We start from the raw sequence: 19,497 nt of genomic DNA on the forward strand, positions 1-19,497 counted from the left end.
CAGTGGTGGACATTCCAAAAATGAAAAAAAAAAAACCCTAACCTACCTGACAGTGGTATCTACAGCCCAATGGGTTGTGCCACCAATCTTGCATGAGCAAAGTAATGTTAGCATATGGGAGCACTTCTGAGCCCAGTGGACTTAGGAAGCCAACTAAAGTCAGTCCCATCATGGGAACATCCCCGGAATGCCTACATTCATGCCAGTGCCACTTCCTGTGACAGAGAACCAGTGGTTCGAGTGCAAACCATGGAGCCACGCTGCACCCCGCTGCCGGCATTACCACCCCTATGTCAGCGTCCATGCCTATTTGGGTGGCGCAGTTGGCAATGATACCAGCACAGGTTATGCTGCTTCCAGTGTTACTTTGCTGTCCCCACGCCCTTTGGATTACATAGTTAAAGACTCATCTGTGTAACCAAATTTCTCCACTTTAATTATAGGATAAACTGGATGGCTTTGTTCCTGCTCATTTCCTTGGCTGGTATCTAAAGGTAAAAAATTGTCCTTTCTGTGTTCAGTGGTAGTTGGTTTTGAAAGCCTGATTGCCTCTTTTTCAATGTGGCTGATGTTTAGAATCAATTATATAAGGCAGTCATCAGTGAAAAAATTTAAATTGTGTTTGTCCCATTTAAAATCTTTCTCATCACACTTGATCATCCAGTTTCTTTCCTAACTAACATTCCATTAACAGGGTGTCTATTCTCACAGTTAACATATTCTCACCTCTGGTGCATAAAACTTAGAATAGCTGAACATCTTATGTTTACTCCCAATTGCACAGAAAAATAATTTAGTAGGTGTGCAATTAAAACAAATTATAAAAGAAATGAAACAGCTTATTTCTAAGCTATTACGACACTAACTCACATGCATGTGCAACACATAGAGTTGAATGCAGATTTTATGGATATAGGAGCCGCGTGCCATAGTGGTTAAGTGCTTGCACTGCCACTCACACGGTCAGGAGTTTGAGCCCCCTGTGGGTCAGATATCCTGGCAGCTGGCTCACGGTCAACTCAGCCATCCATCCATTCCTTGGTCGGTAAATGAGTACCTAGCACATAGCTATGGGGTAAAGAATAGCCGGGGAAAGCAGTGGCAAACCACCCCACAAAAACAGCTTGCCTATAAAATCACTGCTTGCAGTGGTACCCCAGGGTCAGATACGACTGAAGCAGAAATGTTACCCTTTTTATTATGGATATCTGTTTTATCACCAGTATTTATTGCTGTTGATCCATGAAAATATGGCTAGCTGTGTCAAATGCTGCTAATGAATCTGACATCAGCAGTTATGAATTGCCTTTATCCAGCAATTTTATCCAGTTGGCTGAAGGTCAGCCAAAGCCAGTAGTCCTGGTTCAGTCCTGAAGGCAACTTGAAATGGGTGAAGTGCAGATGTGTCATTTAAAAATAACTGCAGTTGTTCTACCTTATCCTGCTCAATCACTGTTTCCCAAAAGAGGAGACTGGGCCCTCATGCTCCTTATCCAGAGTTGACTTCTTAAAGAATCTTAATTGCACCTTAATTGAGCTTTTAATGAGACACCACTTGTAAGAGGAACGTATTAGTAATCTGTCCCAACAGAGGCATATTTTAATAGCTAGGTAGGCAAGTGTCCAGCTTATAGGATGTGGTCTTCCCAGCGCCAAACGTTCTGTCTAATATATCTTGGAGATCAACCTGAAACATTTCACAGAACTATGACAAAAGTTTGCCAGTGATGGGCCCTGTACAGGAACTACCTTCAAACTGACAACTAAACTGGACCAGATGAGTGAGACTTAGTGAAATATATTTCTATGCATGGAATTACAGTGTAGCCTCTGTAGCTGAAATGTTGTATATTGGTATAGAAGAATGCTTTGCCTCTCAGCAATCGAAAACCAAAAGTCTTTGTGGTAGAACAAGCCTACTTTGACCTGAAGGCTGTATTCCAACCAGCCCTCTTCCAGGGGTTCCCAAATCCTCCTGGAGGGGCATCTCTCTCTCTCTCTCTCTCTCTCTCTCTCCCTCCCCTGCCCCTCCCCCCGCTTTGTCCCTCCCCCTCTCTCTCCCCTTCCTCCCCCCCACTCCCTCCCTCCCTTGTAGGAATTTCCCTCTGGGGAAAGAAAGAGGGTATAAATCCAAACTCTTCTTCATCATCAGGTTTGGCTGGAAGGTTCTACCATTGATTTTAACGTTAATGAGAATTTTCTGGACCCATCATACAATTTGTGGTGTCTACTTGTGTTTTCAATGGGTTTAAGTAACCAAAGAATTGAAATGATCATCAGGATTTTTTTTTGTATAGACACTAATGATTCGTGATTGGTGGATGTGCATGATCATCAGTGTAATGTTTGAATTTCTGGAGTACAGTCTAGAACATCAGCTTCCAAACTTCAGTGAATGTTGGTGGGACCATGTGAGTACTACCCTGTAAAGAAACAAGTTCAAAACAGCATTGTGGGTTGAATTCAATGTATCTTCTGCAAATGGAAGGGCGGGAGGCCTGGAGAAAAATGCCCTGTCCCTTTAATAGAGGCATAATGTTATTTAACAGGTGACATTTGCTTATATGCCGTGAAAAGCTTGTCACCTGCTCATTTCCACACCTTAAACCTCTGTTTAAGTTATGGCATCTTTTCCCAAGCATGTTGACATGCTTAGAAGTTTAACATAAACAGGGAAACCCTTCTTATTTCTTCATAAGAGAGTTACATTTATTCTTACAATGTAAATGGTGGGTTACTTGTTGAATGAAAAATCTGGCAACATGTAAAGTTCCTTTATACCCTTAAAAAGAATTAGAGAGCCAAAATAGCAGAAACAAAAGTTGGAAGGCAGGGGAAAAAATAGAATTTATCCAGCAGTGACTGGGGAGGTGTTGGGCCCATATGAGAAACTGGAATGTTTGGAGGGAAATATCAGTACGGTGGTCACAAGTCCACAAGTTAAGATTTCATTAAAAATACTGTAGTGCGTCAATATAGGACATGTTAGATTGACCATCAAATAAATTCTTAACTGCTGCAGAAAAAAATATATTGTCCTAAACTAATGCCAGAAGTTTTAACTGATTTGCTGTATTTGGATAAATATAGCAGATTTTTTTCAGCCTATCTAAGGATTGGTGTTGCGTTCTTTTTGAAGTTACTTGTAAGTTATTTGAAGTTATTTGCACATCTCAGTATTGTGCAATCTAGAATAATTATATTATGGAAGCATATGCAAATGAATCCACAGTGCTGCTATTGTTGCATCACTGAGGTTGTGGTAATTAAGTGTATTTCCCTTTTTTCTTTCAGTGGATTATGGATGTACTCTTATGCAATGGACTTGGTATTTACTGTGGCATGAAGACTTTAGGGTGGCTTTCCTTGAAAACCTATAAATGGCAAGGGCTTTGGAACATTCCCACTTATAAGTACGTTAAATTATAAAAATTATATGTAAAATGGAAACATTTAAGAGCTTTTAACCCCTGATATGATAATATATTTTCCTCCAGTTTGATATGTTACAACCAATTACTTTTCATATATACTAGGTAGATTGGTGAATTGAAATAACAAGTTTGCCAATTTCAGTAGATAGCAAAATAAAAATAATTTTAATAATATTCTGTACAGGTCAGATCACAAGAGTCTTATCATGGAATTTTTATTTTTCCCCTCCCAGAGGTAAAATGAAGAGAATTGCCTTCCAGTTCACACCATACAGTTGGGTTAAATTTGAGTGGAAACCAGCATCCAGCCTTCGCAGATGGTTAGCAGTCTGTGGTATCATGTTTGTAGTAAGGACCCTTTACTTTCTTATAACTGCAGCAAACTGATGTAACTACTCCAAAACTACATTTTGCCTTTTAAATAACATACATATGAGTTTTCATATTTCCATAACATTCCCAGGTCATAAAAATGGCTTCTGAGCCTAACTTTAGACATATGAAAAGATATGGTTCATTTGGAACCATTCTTTCCTTTCTTGCGAAAGCAAACCTGTCAAAAAAGAAAAAGTGGGGAAGGGGTCTTAAGAGTTCATAGCATCTATAATTTTCCTGATGATACAGACTTTGGAAACCAAAAAGCATCCTGCATTCCCAAAGTTGTTAGCTTCATGTGTGAGTGGGGCAATCCAAAAGGGACCAAAATACAGATTATTGATTTGTAATGGGGTTCTAGAGAAGAGGTATGTTTTGATGTTCTGCATCTTATAAATTGTATGCATTTACTTGTGGTAAAAGGACCTAGAGGAAATTTCCTTGCCACTCAGCTCTTGTTTTGAGAACACTGATATTTGGGAAGTCTAAAATACTTTGAATAGCCAAACAGGTTTGAACAAATATCTTTCCACATCTTGTGGGGTCCAATAGGACACTGTAGCTTGTGTCCTACTTCAAATTTTTATGATTGCAGGGAAGGAAATGCAGTTTTTGCTGATTTCCCCTTCCCATAGCAGCAGAAAAGGAGCCGCGTGGCATAGTGGCTAAGTGCTTGCACTGCCACTCACACTGCCACTCACATGGTTAGGAATTTGAGCCCCCTGTGGGTCAGATACCCTGGCAGCTGGCTCGTGGTCAACTCAGCCATCCATCCATTCCTTGGTTGGTAAATGAGTACCTAGCATATAGCTAGGGGGTAAAGAATAGCCAGGGAAAGCAATGGCAAATTACCCCCCCCCCCAAAAAAAAAAAAAAACAAAAAACGGCTTGCCTATGAAATGGTACCCCAGGGTCGGACACAACTGAAGGGGAAACTTTACCTTTTTATAGCAGCAAAAATTTCCCCCTAAAATGCTGATCCTTGGGGATTGCCCCCTCCAGGAATAACTTGGAGAAGGTCAGTTTCCTGGAGAAGGGGAGAATTCCATAAAAATTGCCCTCCTGCTCATGTGAAAATTCTGGATGGGTTCCAAGCCTGTGTATTCCTTACAGGTTCAAGTTCTTTAACTCCGGCAGTTTCCATAATTCTTGCTGAAAGTGCCTTTCATTGTTTGGAGGGATTTTTCTCCTGGCCCTGCTGTTATGGAATGCTCCAGCCAGTAATTTGATGGTAGAAGGGCTTGGCAGTTCAGTGCCTTTATACTGCTGACTGCATGATTATTGAACTTTATAGAATGCAAAGCCTAAGAGTTTTGTGGTGCGGACTGGTAAGTTTCGGTGCTGCAGTCAAAAGCTCCACTCACAGCCTGTGTTTGATCCCGACAGAGGTTGGTTTCAGGGAGTTGGCGCAGGATTGATTCAGCCTTCAATTATTCTGATGTCGGTAAAATTAGTAAACATAATGAGACTTCACCCCCACAGGTCAGTAATGACCTGGTGCTTGCTCAGACGACTACCTCTACCTCTATACCTAGCATGTAAAACAGCTAAATCAATGCTTTGCAATACATTTTTGTTCCTGATGCAAGAATACTGCCAATTTCTCTGTTTTCCAAAATTATGGTGTATTAGACTTGAATGATTGAAAGTCTCCTGAAGTACAATGATTCTGCTCTGTTTATGTCAGTTTTTATTGGCAGAATTGAACACTTTTTACTTGAAGTTTGTCCTTTGGATGCCACCAGAACACTACTTGGTCCTGCTGCGACTTGTCTTTTTTGTGAATGTGGGTGGTGTAGCTATGAGAGAAATCTATGACTTCATGGATGACCCGTAAGTCTTGTTCAAGTAGAATAACTGCTTTACTCTGTGTTATTTTTGGAACTGCTGGAGGCTGTTGCAACTTTCAGTGTATCAGGGGATAGCCAGAGGAATGGACAATGCTGCTGCAGCAAAAATTTCAAACACAGACCAGATTTATTGTCGAAGGCTTTCACGGCCAGAATCACTGGGGTGCTGTGTGGTTTCCGGGCTGTATGGCCGTGTTCTAGCAGCATTCTCTCCTGACGTTTTGTCTGCATCTTCTGAAGACGCCAGCCACAGATGCAGGCGAAATGTCAGGAGAGAATGCTGCTAGAACACGGCCATACAGCCCGGAAACCACACAGCACCCCACAGACCAGATTGTTTCTGACTGGGAGTGTGGGACCATTTCTATAGAAAATAGAGTGTAGGGCTAGCTAAACCTTGCACACCATTGCTTGAAGATTTTTTCTTCTGGCTCTGCTGTCTTGTAGTATTGCCATAGGCCTAAATGTGAATACTTAGGACAGTGATGGCGAACCTTTTTGAGACCGAGTGCCCAAACTGCAACCCAAAACTCACTTATTTATCGCCAAGTGCCAACACAGCAATTTAGCCTGAATACTGAGGTTTTAGTTTAGAAAAAACGGTTGGCTCCAAGGTGCCCATTACTCGGGAGTAAGCTTAGTGGTAGTTGGTGGCTTTGCTTTGAAGCAACCCTGCAACGCTTCGAATGGGTGAATCACGACCCTAGGAGGGTTTACTCAGAAGCAAGCCCCATTACCAGCAACTGAGCTTACTCCCAGCTAAAGGATCGCACTTTAGTTCTTCCCATGAAAATCAGTGGGGTTTAACAGCGCTTAACAGGGTTACCTACACTGCTTCCCCAAAACTAGGTCTGAAGTTTAATGCTAATAATCTCCCTAAAATAATTACACTATTATCACACTGGGTGCCTGGCAGGGGAAGGGGGAGGAGTGTGGGGGGAGAGGGAAGTAAAACTTTCGCTTTCTGAAACCCAATAACCACACCACCACCAAATAGAAGTAAAAAGGCAGTCAAGGAAGGCAAACCTAAGCAAGAATTCTGTGCGAGGGGTGGGATAACTTCAGGAAAGCTAAATTGGTGGAGAAGCCATCTGATCTGCGGTTTTTCCTTCACATTTCCCCACAGCACTTGATTTCCATCAAAATGCAACAGGAACAGAAAAATAAAATGGAGAATATTTTGAAATGAACCTCTCTGTTCCACATTTGCCTCTATCAGAATAGCCCTAATTTTGACAAGGGAGGTGGGGAAGGGATGCTCCTCTCCCTTTCCTGCCAGTTGGTTGGGGACCTGGTTTAACTCAATTCTTTATGGGTGTGAAACGCCTTTTGTCTTTTGTACTTTTGCTTTGATCCTTTGGGAATGGGATTGGCGTAGGGAGCCTAGGGACCTTGCAAGATCTCTCCTCCTAGACCTGGGCTCCCAGGCACTAAAAGCCCCATCACTCTCTCTCCCGGGGTGGGGGGGCTTAACAAACAGTTCACTCCAATCAGGGTGAGTGCCTGAATCCCACCACTGTGCCTGCCCTGCTCTTGGCAGACGCACTCCTCCCAATGGAAGCCCCTCACCCGGACTGCTGCTTTTTAATCCTACCCCCAAAGGTTTTTTTGGTCCCAAAAGTTACACGCCAAGAAAAGCGTGCCAGCCTCCAGCCTCCCAAGCTTTGTGGGGGAGGGGGGTACTTGTGGGGCGGTAGATGGTACTTACAGCAAATCAGGTCAACTCAAGAGGACCTCCCTGAAGCTCAGCCCCAGCTGGCAGAGTGCCTTGTGCATAGCCAGCCTGTGCAGCGTGACTCCCAATGCATTTGCTGGCAGCCTCCTCTGGCTGGGCAATGGGGGAGGGGGAGATGACAGAATGCGTGCCCACAGAGACAGCTCTGAGTGCCGCCTTCGGCACCTGTGCCATAGGTTCGCCATCACGGACTTAGGGCAACATTGTATTAGGGTAAGATGGAGGAAATAGTTTGGTTTACCACTCCCTTGCACTGAAAAACAAAAAATAATCACATACATCCTCACTTTATATATTAATAAACTAGCAGGGCCCGGCCACACGTTGCTGTGGCTTATTGAGGTGAAATGGGAAAGGAACAGTAGCAGCAAATCAATTGCAGAGGCCAGCAGTACGTGCTCATGCAAACACGCAGCCTGATACTGTGCGATGTCATTGATGTGTGTGCCCGCATTCCTGGGGGGGGGGGGGGGGGGGAAAGAATGGTTAAGATTCTTCTTAAAATGGAAGTGGAGTGGATTCTTAGCTGATAACCTTGATATCACATGGGTTAAATGAAAACATTTCCTGGTTGTCCTTGACTTAGATAAATGCAGAACAAGAACAGAACATTTTTTTCAAAGGTGGTTTAGTGGGAGCATTGCTGCTTTTATATTTCACAGGTCAGTGTAGGTTTTTGGTTAAAAAGGGTTTTTATTCACCATATTTTTTTAATCAATAACTTTGCATTGCTGTTGTTTTTAAACACATACTATAATTGCTTTAACATTATTCTAAGTTTCTAGCAATATTTTTGGTGGCTTTTGATAATTAAGTATTCTTTGTATAAGCTCTGAAGTTCTATCTTTTTAAAACATCTTTTTATCATTATTTTGGTATGCTTTTAAACAAATAATTATATAAGAACAGTCAAAAGGTATTTGTTAACCTCTTTTTCTTTTTTGACTTATGTGTAGATCCACCCGAGGAAGCTGAATGCAGAACATATAGGGGTTATTAACATAGTATAATATTTTATTCCTGTTGTTCCATATGGATAGTTGAACCATACCAAATCATTCTTCCCACCCCCACCCCCCAAAAACAGAAAAACTTATTTGGTAAAAGTTACCAAGGCAATATGTAGGATGAATCTGGTTCATTAAAATGCTGTGCTTATTTGGAATCTAGTCTCATTAACAGAACTGTGGATATTTCTAACCAGTTTTAAAAAATTATGTGTATTCATATTCATGAGAGCCTGGAGATTATATAAGATCCATAGAAAAACAAAATTAGGAAGCAAAGATGCCAAGAACACACCTGAGTACAATTATACATATAGTGGTGCTTACCTTCGTTTTTCCCACAGCTCCTTATACTGAACTGAAGGATACTTAAGAGTGGATCAAACTATGGTCCATCTAGTCTAATATGCTTTTTCACACAGTAGTCAGCCAGTTGCCCTGGAGAGCTAACAAAACAGAAAGGCCAACACCTTCTCTCTGGTGGTGGTATTAACTGTATGGCTCTTTCCGCACATGCAGAATAATACACTTTCAAACTGCTTTCAGTGCTCTTTGAAGCTGTGCGGAATAGCAAAATCCACTTGCAAACAGTTGTGAAAGTGGGTTGAAAACGCATTATTCTGCGTGTGAAGAAGGGGCTAATATCTGCCTTCAGGTCCTTCTGAAACTGCAGTGCTTGAATGCTGAAATAATCATTTGGTAGAAATCCAATGTGTGGAAAAACATCAGAAGTTAGTGTTTTGATACATGGGTGGTATAATTGTAGACATTTTCCAAATGAGTAACATACTTTTACATCTACAGTTTCTAGAATGTTGTGTGGTCTGTTTTCTTTGTAACAACAGCTTTGAATTTTGCACTTGCTGTGCCTATAAACTAAGGTTGTTGTTTTTATTTCAGGAAGTTCCATAAGAAGTTGGGTCAGCAGGCGTGGCTGGTTGCTGCTATCACAGCCACAGAATTCCTTATTGTGGTAAAATATGATCCATACACCTTAATGTTGTCACTTCCTTTCTACATTACTCAATGCTGGATCCTTGGAATCATGCTTGTGCTCGTATGGACAGTATGGCGCTTCTTCATTCGGTGAGCAGGAGCAAAAACAATCCTTGTACTCGCTTATTAATTTCATATCTTATGTTTTCTTGATAACTTTAAATCACAATATTAGAAATCTTCTGCTGGATTAGGCCAAGTGTTCAGTTCTTTACAAGAGTTGATGTCCAGCATGTTGATTCAAATAGCAGCCAGTCAGATGCTTCTAGAAAGCCAATGTTAGAATGGGAGCTGCTACCATTAGGGCTGTGCTATGGAGAAATAGCACAGAGTTCTGCACCAGTTCCATACATGGGGAAGGGGGTGGGACTCTCCTGAGGTGGGCCTGGTGCTGCGAACAGCAAACGGGAGGAGGGTATGCAACCAGGCCTTTCTGTACCAGGGAGGTATGGAGGAAGAGGGAAAGAAGGAAGGAAGTTGTTTGCTGCCCATCTGCCGGCTAACACACCTGAACTACCAAGGGCAAGGGACAAGTGCCTGAGAGTATGGAAAGGAGAGTGTCTGTGCTGCCCTCATTTTTTCCTCTTCCTCCTGTGGCAACTGCAGTATGCCTTGCACAAATAGTCCGTGAAATGCTGCAGAACCCTGTTGAACTGGATTGCCTGTTTCTCATACATGCAAGCAGGCACATACGCACATGCACACACACCAAGGAATCTGTGCAGCTCTGGGGCAGGCTGGCAGTGTGGGCTTTTTCCCCTTTCCTTCCCTCCCTCCCCACTTAGCAAAGCTAGGATCCATCTTTGGTGGGGTTGGGGCTATGGATATAATAACTCTCCCCATCTTCATATGCACCCTTCTGGCTCCCTCATCCCTGACAAAGCTGGGATCCAGATTTACAAATGGGACGGGAGTGTGCCTGTGGAGATGGGGAGAACTCTCCCATCTTCACAGGCAACCTGCTGGCTCCCCCCTCACCCACCCTTGCCAGAGCCAGCATCCAGCTTTGCGAAGGTGAGGTGCCTATGGAGGATAGCAAGATGGAGAGTGACGAAGAAGAAGGGGAAGAAAGGTAGGAGGGATTGACCCCCTAATGCACCAACAGCTGTCTACTTGGAGGCCTAAGATATGGTTCAGCATAGTGGGCTTTATATATTTATTTCATAGATATATAAATAAATAAAATCTTCAGTCAAGGTGGTGTGTGTAGTAGCTCTTGCCCTGTATTCTGGGCTGAGGAAGACTTGGGAGGTGAACTGTCTGCTTCCCCTGATTATTTGTAATTCTGCTGTAGTATCTTTTCTTACTATCTTTAGAATTGGGAAATATTGAGCGTTTATGGGGCCAGTGTATACTGCTTTGTTTAGGGAAATCAACTGACCAACAAACGACAGAACTCCTTTTTCTCTCTTCCTTAAAAGTGCCAGTAGGTATTTCTTCTTGTGAATGAAAAACAGCATGGCTTGAAACCTTTTCCACCAAAATGTTCTGTTTTGTTCCTAGTGACATCACCTTGCGTTACAAAGAGATAAGAAGGCAAAAGCAAGAACACAAGCACAAGAAGGACAAGTGTCTGAGCAATGGGGACGGACTTTCTGCTTTGGCAGATGAGCACAGTGGGAATAAACTCAGAGAGAAAAAACTTTGAACTTGAGTAACAAATTAAGGGCTAAGTGGATTATTTTACTGAAGTCAATGTAATTTGACTTGCAAGTTTAACCCTACCTAATTTTGTAAGTTTCAATGTTTTCTCATGTGTGGAGAATTGAGTTGGGAAAGATGCCATCTAATCTTGTTTGCAGAAGATGTTTACAGCTAACTGAAGCAACCATCTGAGTGTGTTTTTGTGTCATCTTGCAAAAAGGAAGATTGGGGGGGCTTAGACAGGTGCAAAGGGAATCCACTAGCCCCAGTTCTGGAAAGCTGATAACTGCTTGGAGCATCAGGAATACATTTTATGGAATTATGTGCACTGTAAAGGAACTGTTGGGTATTTTCTACTGAAACAGCTGCCATGAGCTGTGATGTAAAACTCATGTCCTTTTGATTCATTCACCTGTTGGGGGCACTATCAGCAAATTAAGTGGCAGGATATGATTGAAGCATGAGAACAAACTGCATAACTTATGCAGCCTACTATTGTGACTGTCCCGGAGATGTCCTGATTCCTAGCTGCCTGTTTCTCAAAGCAAAGTTGCATTACCTTGAAGTAGCCTTCTAGTTTTATGTAACATAATACCTCTCAGCCCATCTCTACCCTGATCATCTCTTTAGGGCAACAAGGTGAACTTTGCTGTCCACTAGCTAAATAGAGCAAGTGAAAGCTAATAGGAGAGGTAATCCACCAAAGCTTCGGGTTCTTTGCCTTATTCCACTGCACAGCTGCTTTCTGTTCTTCCCAAGGCTGTGCTTACTACAATCATGGACTCCCATTAGGCAAAGCAGAGGGTGTTGTTTGAGCCATCAAAGTAGCTGAAGTGCATTAAATACTGTGGGGGTGCAGGTAAGCAGCTGCAATGTGACACAGTCCTCCCCTGAATGGTTGGAGACTACGACTGACATTACCTCAGAGCCTCCAGTCACAGAGTTCTGGCTGACTTGTGTTTATCTCACCTCCCACATCAAAGCTTGGACAAATAGTGTCCATGTTTATGAACACCTTTTGTATGACAGCAGTTACCATAGGAACTTGGGCACATTCCTTAAACAGCTATGCGGGTTTTCCTTTCTGTGTAACACTGAATTAAAATTTAATTTAATCAGTCCTAAATCTGTTGAAACTGTTAGACATTTATTTTGAAGTGAGTATAAGCTAAACATTCTAAGCCTCATCTTGCCACCCTCATCCTCACCCCCATAAAATCACTAAAAATGCTGCTGGTTAAAGCACAATGCACAGAACTTGGCTCCCTTACAGTTGATTCTTGAATAGTCAGAACTCTGCCTTTCCCTTGTTTCTACAATGACACTAAAATATTTTTTCTTTTAAACAATGGGCACTTTCAGCAGGGCAAAATAAAAATATATCCATTCAAATGAATTTTTCACAGTTTAGCAAATGAAGAAATCTTTAGCACATTACTTGAGTGACGGAACTCATCTTCAAGATCAGTATGAGGATGGTCAGATGAAGGCTATTGATTTTATGCCTAATATAATAAGACTTTGGCTGGTATTAGAATTTATCTGCAGGAGTGTACTGTGGGCTGTAACTAGACATTAACAGACTTCACCTGAGGGCATATGCTTGTATGTATATGAAGCCTTTCCTACGTATGGATGCAGTACATTTTTGTAACTGCAGGTTCATTTTGTTACCTATCTTGTGAACTGACTGAAGGTAGTACTTGTGATGGTGTGATCCCAGTTGTACGAGGCTTGGGTAGGCATATAGTCTGTTCTTGTACTAGTGAACTTTGCCCTTGTAATTTTGTGTTGTAATGTTCTCTGTGTAATTCTGGTGGTAACAAGTGCAATGGAGAGAATTTGATAGTTTTCAATTTTCTTTTGTTAGGAATCAGTTACATTAAAATTGAAGCATAAGTGGTTGGAAAACTGTTTCCCATGTGGAAGTTGATCTGCTCTCAGTCTTACTTTTATACTATTTGTTCATTGAAATATTGAGTTTTACAGTTAGTATGTATAACCGAACAAGTGTAATAAAAGGACGTTTGCTGATGTATCTTGGAGTTGCAAACTCTGTGTGTGTGTGTGTGTGTGTGTGTGTGTGTGTGTGTGTGTGTGTGTGTGTGTGTGTGTGTGTGTGTGTGTGTGTGTGTGTGTGTGTGTTTTGATTGTGGTGGTGCTGGAAGGAAGTGTTACAAGACTCTAAAATGCTCCAAATTGATCAAGTTTGATACCTATTATCAGAAGATAGTGGGATGCTGTCCAGAGAAAGTTAGGCATAACATGCCCTGTTGATTTTAGGTGCACCTGGACAATTTGAGCAAAATTGTGCCCAATGCTTCACATCTGACATTACAAACTCCTTAATTTCCTACTGTAATAAAATTAAGCAGCCTTATGCTGAATTAAAATCAGTGCATGCTGTGCAGTTCTCAGAATATCCAGAAACTGTTGATGGTGTTGTAATTAGGTCTGCATGGTCATTTTATGAAGACTTTTCAGGCAAGGCGTCCTACTGTTCGGGTTGACAACTTTGAGGTTTTCATGATCCTCTCCCTCTATAGTTTTGCAGCTGAGTGCTGGTGGGTCTATTACAAAATTTATAGCCCAGCTGCCAAACTACTTGCTGAATTTCATTTTCTTTTAATTTGGTAGTCAAAGATGAGCAACAATTTAGGATTGAGAAGTTGGTGAGTGGGATGGTTGCTAATTTGAAATATATCCTCTGAGCTGCCATATGAAAAACCCGCTCAGCTTTGTCGAAGGCTTTGATGACTGGATTCAACTGGTTGTTGTGGGTTTTCCAGGCTGTGTGGCTGTGGTCTGGTAGATCTTGTTCCTAATGTTTCGCCTGCATCTGTGGTTGGCATCTTCAGAGGTGTATCACATAGAGAAGTCTGTGTAATAGACTTCTCTCTGTGATATACCTCTGAAGATGCCAGCCACAGATGCAGGCAAAACGTTAGGAACAAGATCTACCAGACCACGGCCACACAGCCTGGAAAACCCACAACAACCTGTTCAGCTTTGTTAATAATAAGGTGGTGTGCTACTAGCTGGTTGCTTATCCATACAACTGGTACTAATATGCTGGAGAGACCCACTCATGCAAGCTTGCACAGAGTTGACTTTGAGGTTTTCCTTCTATCTAAATTTAGTCCCATTTGCAAGAGCCTGACCCTAAAGAGAGGCCATAAGACTAATATGACCTAAAGTGCTGGAAGCCAGAATTCTCATTGCTGGAATATCAGTCTGTGGATAAGAAAACTTGAGCTCTTGATTCCTCTTTTGGGTTGTGCAATTTGATCTTTTACTATAGTAGTACTGTGGTTCCCATAGTTAAGGTTCAGCAGGAGCTTATGTTGCAATATTTTAATAGGTGTCAAAGGGTACTAACTGAGCTGCAGCTGTGTTACTAATATTACTGACCATGGATATTAATTTTGGCACTGCTATAAGCAAAGAGTGTTAGCCCCCTATGTTGTAGCCATATATCTTTCAATGTCTTCATCTAGCTGTCTACCTTAATATTAAAGTAATGTCGACCAGTAGAACTTTTGGGGGGGTGGGGTTAAACTTTCAAACTATTGAATACACGTAGCTACAGAGAATCACAGTTAGGAATCACTGAAGTAATGATTCTACAAATAACCCCAAAAAGTGGGGGGTGGGGGGTGGGGGAGACACCTCATAGCAGCCATGAATCACTTCGAGGGGGTGAGTGTAGACAAACATCATGGTAAATGGGGGCAAAGGCAGAATCAAAAATATTTTGCAAATGTTTTAGGTGACTTGTGCAGAAAGGGCCATTGCTGTGCTCCTTGACAGCTAAGGGAGACCTGAGGGGAAAGCATTCTCACCACTTCTGTCAAGTGCTTGTTTGGTTGGGAAACAGCAGCACAAGATGGAGGGGAGGAGGAACACTTCTAACACTTTGATTCTTCTAGGAAGCTTGTTCAGGCCTCTTCTTGGCTGGTCTGTGCGCATTCCATTGTGTCCCTGCACAGAAGATCACTCGATAACAGCACTAAGTGCAACCCTGTTATTCAAGGTTCAGACTCTCAACCACTGTTCCAGCAGTATGCATCTTAAACAAATACACTAGATTATAAAATATTTCTATCATGTTGACAAGTGGGTTTTTAATTTAAGGAATATTGCTCTTCTGACTGCAGTGGGTTTGAGGACCAAATTGTAGCATGGGATATTGCTGAATCTCCATCTAATTTCATGCAATCCACTGGCAGGCTCAGATTGCTAAACTGAATCAAATGCTGGTTTGTTTTCCAACTGACTTAGAAATGCAGAAGTTCCATTTCCAACTGACTAAGAAATATTTTCTGTGACTGAAGATGAGCACAACTGACATTTCCTTTGTAGTAAATGCTGACTCTAAACCAACAGCACTTCTTAAAACCCACAATGTAATTCATCTCATAGAGGAAAATGTACTTTCATTAAGTGTTATGCAGGAAAGTATTCTACTTGCGCACTGCAAAACTTCCCCCACAGAGCAAATCCATTCTTAAACACTGGCTACCTTGAGAACACCTGGTAACAACAGGGTAAGGTTTACAGTTTGAAGCAAACCAAGTTCCCCCAAAATCAGTTGTGTGAATCCCCTCAGTTTGTTGAAAAGGCCTGTCATTGCTGTAAAAAAAAAGCAGTATCAAGATCAGATTAGCTGCTAGAAGAACAACTGCTTTGAAAAGAAAATGCCCTGACGCAATGAGAAGGAGAGAAAGTGCAGCCGCTTGAAATCTTAATTTAAAATGTGAGTATGCTCATCTGCCACAAGGGGGAGCTGGTGTACAAGGATTTGACAAGTCCAAATAAGTTTTTAAACAGGGTGCCAAAAGGAGTGACATCAGGGCAGCCTGATCTTACAGAAAAGTGTTGCAGAATACATCCTTATTGCTTGTGAACATTGAATTTCTGTAGACATGGCTGATAAACATAGTGGCTAAGAGACTATACTATTGGAATGTCACTGGTTTCAATTAAGCAGTCTTTGGCAAGCTACTCTTCAGTCCCCCATTAACTGCAATACAGTCTACCACTTGGGGCTGATGTGTGCGTTGGGCATTCCAAAATGCTGTAGTAGTAATATTTAGCAAGGGATACATAACTATCAAAATCTTGCGTGTTTCCCAGACCACTTTAAAGCTCTCACCTTTCCTTTCAAGTAGATGTTCATGCTGATCCCTGACATGCCTTCAAAAGGCCAAGAAGATTAAAATGGGGCTGCACCCAGCCCTCCTGCAGTGTTAGGAAGTTGCCCCAAGAGAATTCACAAGGCCAAGTCTGAGCTGAATCTATCTTCACAGCACCCTACTCTGTTCCAGAGCTGGACTGGCAAGATGATGACAGAGGAGGAACCCAGCTACTCTAGGCTAAGGCTCCCCCCCTCCCCCCCGCCACTAGACTGCAGCCATTTGCCACTGCTTTATCCTGGCCAGTTTCAGCTTCTGTATGCCACCTCTAGCAGTTTCTGGATGTGGTTTGCCACTGCCTACCTCCATGTCATGCCCCGGTGTTTCTTGGGGGTCTCATCGAAATACTAATCAGGGTTGATGCTGCTTAACTTCTGAGATCTGACCAGATCAGGCTAGTCTCGTCTGTACAGGTCAGGGCAATAAAAGTAGAAAGTGATGTGCAAAATCTCTGCTGGAAACCCTGAAGAGCCACTGCCAGTCTTCAGAAGATGGTACTGGGTACTGGTATTGATAGACTCATGATCTTATTCAGTATAAGGCAGTATTGTGTCTCTATTTGCCCAAATATGCTGAATGCTAAATAGTCAGTTCAATATCTAATGTTTCCTGCTTTACAAACTAGTAGACTAAACCATTCCTTCATTGGTAGTAGCTCCAATTATGTAATAAATGTGTATGTTCTGTCACACACACACACACCGCCTGCAATCATGGGCCACTTGTTCCCTGTATTTACCATGCTGTTTCTATATGGTGGTTCTATTTGACTGGTTTTGCATGTCCATTCAGTATTTTAAAAGATGAAGAAATGAGTTTTTAGATAATGCATCAATTGGCTACAGTTGCTACATGCCTGATTCGTTAATGACAGGATTGTATTTCAGCTCACCAGTCTTGCTCTTAACCCTTGTTATGTATTGACCACTAAGATTTCTTTAAGCCTTTTTTATAAAGGGGGAAGAAGATGAGGAGAAGTTTGGATTTGTACCACCTTTTCTCCTATAAGGAGACTCCTATAAGGAGACAGGGGCTTACAAACACCTTTCCCTTCCTCTGCTCACAACAGGCACCATATGAGGTGACTCGCCCAAGGTCACCCAGCAGGAATGGTGGAGTGGAGAACCAAATCTGGTTCACCAGATAAGATTCTTCCACTCATGTGGAGGAGTGGGTAATCAAACCCAGTTCTCCAGATTAGTGCCCATCTGCTCTTAACCACTATACTACATTGGCTCTCGCCAGGACTTGCAGGTATCCTCCTATGTTTTGAGAAGATAATTATCAAGTGTGTAGAAAGTCAGTCTCTGAAGGACAAATGGTTCAGGAATGATTTGAGCACTCTCTTCTCCAAATCTTCAGCCAATTTCATGTGGAGGAAAATGGCTTCCCAACTCCTAATATGGTGATCAACATAACCTTGAATGCAAACAAGGCCATTAGTCACACTTGACACACAAACAAATGCTGTTCTATGTAAGGAACTGCCATCTTCCATCCCGTTACCAGTTGTGTCATGTGTTCTGAAGGAGGTGGAAGTCTCTTGAGTATAGGCAAGACCCTGTAACTGAAATTCTTTCTTAGTGCTGCATTGAGGTTCTCTGTAGCTGCAACAATTCTAAGAAAAACATTCCAGAATTTTACACTGCCAATAAGAAAGAAGTTGGATTGCTGTCTCAAACTAAAGGCCATCTTGTCCACCACCCTTTCTCCAGCAGTGGTCGAGCATTGTGGGATGAAGGTGATGTCCCTTTGTGTGGAAGCCAAAATAGGTTCTCACAGTCCCATGAAGGTGGATTGCTAATATATGGAAATAAAGCTAAAGTGTTGTGGCATCTTCAGAGACATTTTCTCTTACTATTATTGAATCACAATGTTTAACCCTGCAGTAGAAGATATGGCTCAATTGATAGAGCACATGAGGATCCTGGCTTCAGTTCCTGGCACCTCCCTTTGCAGGATTTTGGATAGCAAGTCTTGGGAAAGATCTTTATTTGCCTGAGACCTTGGGAAGAGGAGGAGGAGGAGATTGTCAGAAGACACTAGGTTCAAACCCTGGCATTCCTACTGAAATGATCTTAGGTAGCACAGCCTAAGGCAGGCTTTTCTTGAATCTCTGATGGCCAAGCTATGTAATGCTGAGTTAGATGGACTAGTTTTCTTGTTACCAAGTTGGGAAGCATTCTTTAAAATAGGCACATGGAAACCAAAAGTCTCTGACTGTTTTAAAGCAATGCATTAACCACTAAACCATGAGCTTATGTGAAGAATGATCCATCTTTCCGGGATCATTTGGTACAGGTACTATCTTTACGACTGGAAAGATGTCTAGTGTTTCTTTATTCCAGGTCTTGGTGAAAATCTTGTCTCCCAGCCAATGATCCCTCAGTGTTTTTTTTACAAGAACTTTATTTCAAGTCATTCTACTACTCTTGAACCGATTAAATAAACCAGACTCACAACTGTACAAAAACACCAGCATATGCAAATGAAACTATGAATAAGAAGCATTTATGTCATCTCTTCTAAGTAACCTGTATTTTAAGATAAAATACAGTTTCTAAAATTCTCACCAAGTCTGTTCTGTCCAGAAAAGGTAAGTCTTTCAGCAGTCCAGATGTGCAAGATTTGGGGGGTTTGGGGTGTGACTGTTTTATATTATTGATTATGTATTTTATTACATTACATTTATACCCCACCTTTTTCAGGAGGGCTCAAGGCTTACAATAAAATCAATACAATACAATATATAGTATAACATTTAGAATATCATAAATACAATTAAAAACCAATTAAAAGCAGTTTACAATAAGTTAACAATGATTTAGTAGATAGATGGTGTCACCATACAAAGGGGTACAAGAAGGATGAGTGTATAGCCATGCCTAGACGAGGACCGGGATGATATTGAGACAATTCTGTGAGCCTCACATAGCTTTCTTAAACCATCTAATTTGTTTTCTCTAAAAACATCTGATATATTTCTGTGCATTCCAAAGAATTATTGTAAAGTATGTTCCATTTGTTCTGGGATTTATTCTGGGCAGAAAGCCATTGATCCATACTTTATTGTGTTCAAGGCTAAAGCTGTAGGTTTTGGTGGAACAGTAAAGAAGATTGCACAGTTGCAGATTTACACAAGAACGTAAAAGCAAACTCAGACCTGCAGTGTTAAAAAGTCCTAAACAGTGTTAAATCCACAATAGGGTGCAATATATTCAATCCACAATATATTCAAATGAATAAGTCACTCGCTGGCTC

General features: G+C 41.7%; 1 protein-coding gene across 1 annotated transcript in view; it reads left to right on the forward strand.

Moving 5' to 3' along the window:
• The window catches only part of PTDSS2 (phosphatidylserine synthase 2), a 45,017-nt gene extending 31,938 nt beyond the window's left edge, over positions 1 to 13,079 (forward strand). Inside the window, exons 6-12 of the mRNA XM_048484396.1 lie at positions 444 to 494; positions 2,298 to 2,411; positions 3,295 to 3,413; positions 3,668 to 3,782; positions 5,497 to 5,642; positions 9,302 to 9,487; positions 10,901 to 13,079. Of these exons, the coding sequence (XP_048340353.1) occupies positions 444 to 494; positions 2,298 to 2,411; positions 3,295 to 3,413; positions 3,668 to 3,782; positions 5,497 to 5,642; positions 9,302 to 9,487; positions 10,901 to 11,045 (876 nt within the window). The 3' untranslated portion in view covers positions 11,046 to 13,079. The remainder of the gene's footprint in view (positions 1 to 443; positions 495 to 2,297; positions 2,412 to 3,294; positions 3,414 to 3,667; positions 3,783 to 5,496; positions 5,643 to 9,301; positions 9,488 to 10,900) is intronic.
• Positions 13,080 to 19,497: the final 6,418 nt, after the last annotated feature.

This window comes from Sphaerodactylus townsendi, linkage group LG02 (assembly GCF_021028975.2).
Source record: "Sphaerodactylus townsendi isolate TG3544 linkage group LG02, MPM_Stown_v2.3, whole genome shotgun sequence".
Classification (NCBI taxonomy): domain Eukaryota; kingdom Metazoa; phylum Chordata; class Lepidosauria; order Squamata; family Sphaerodactylidae; genus Sphaerodactylus; species Sphaerodactylus townsendi.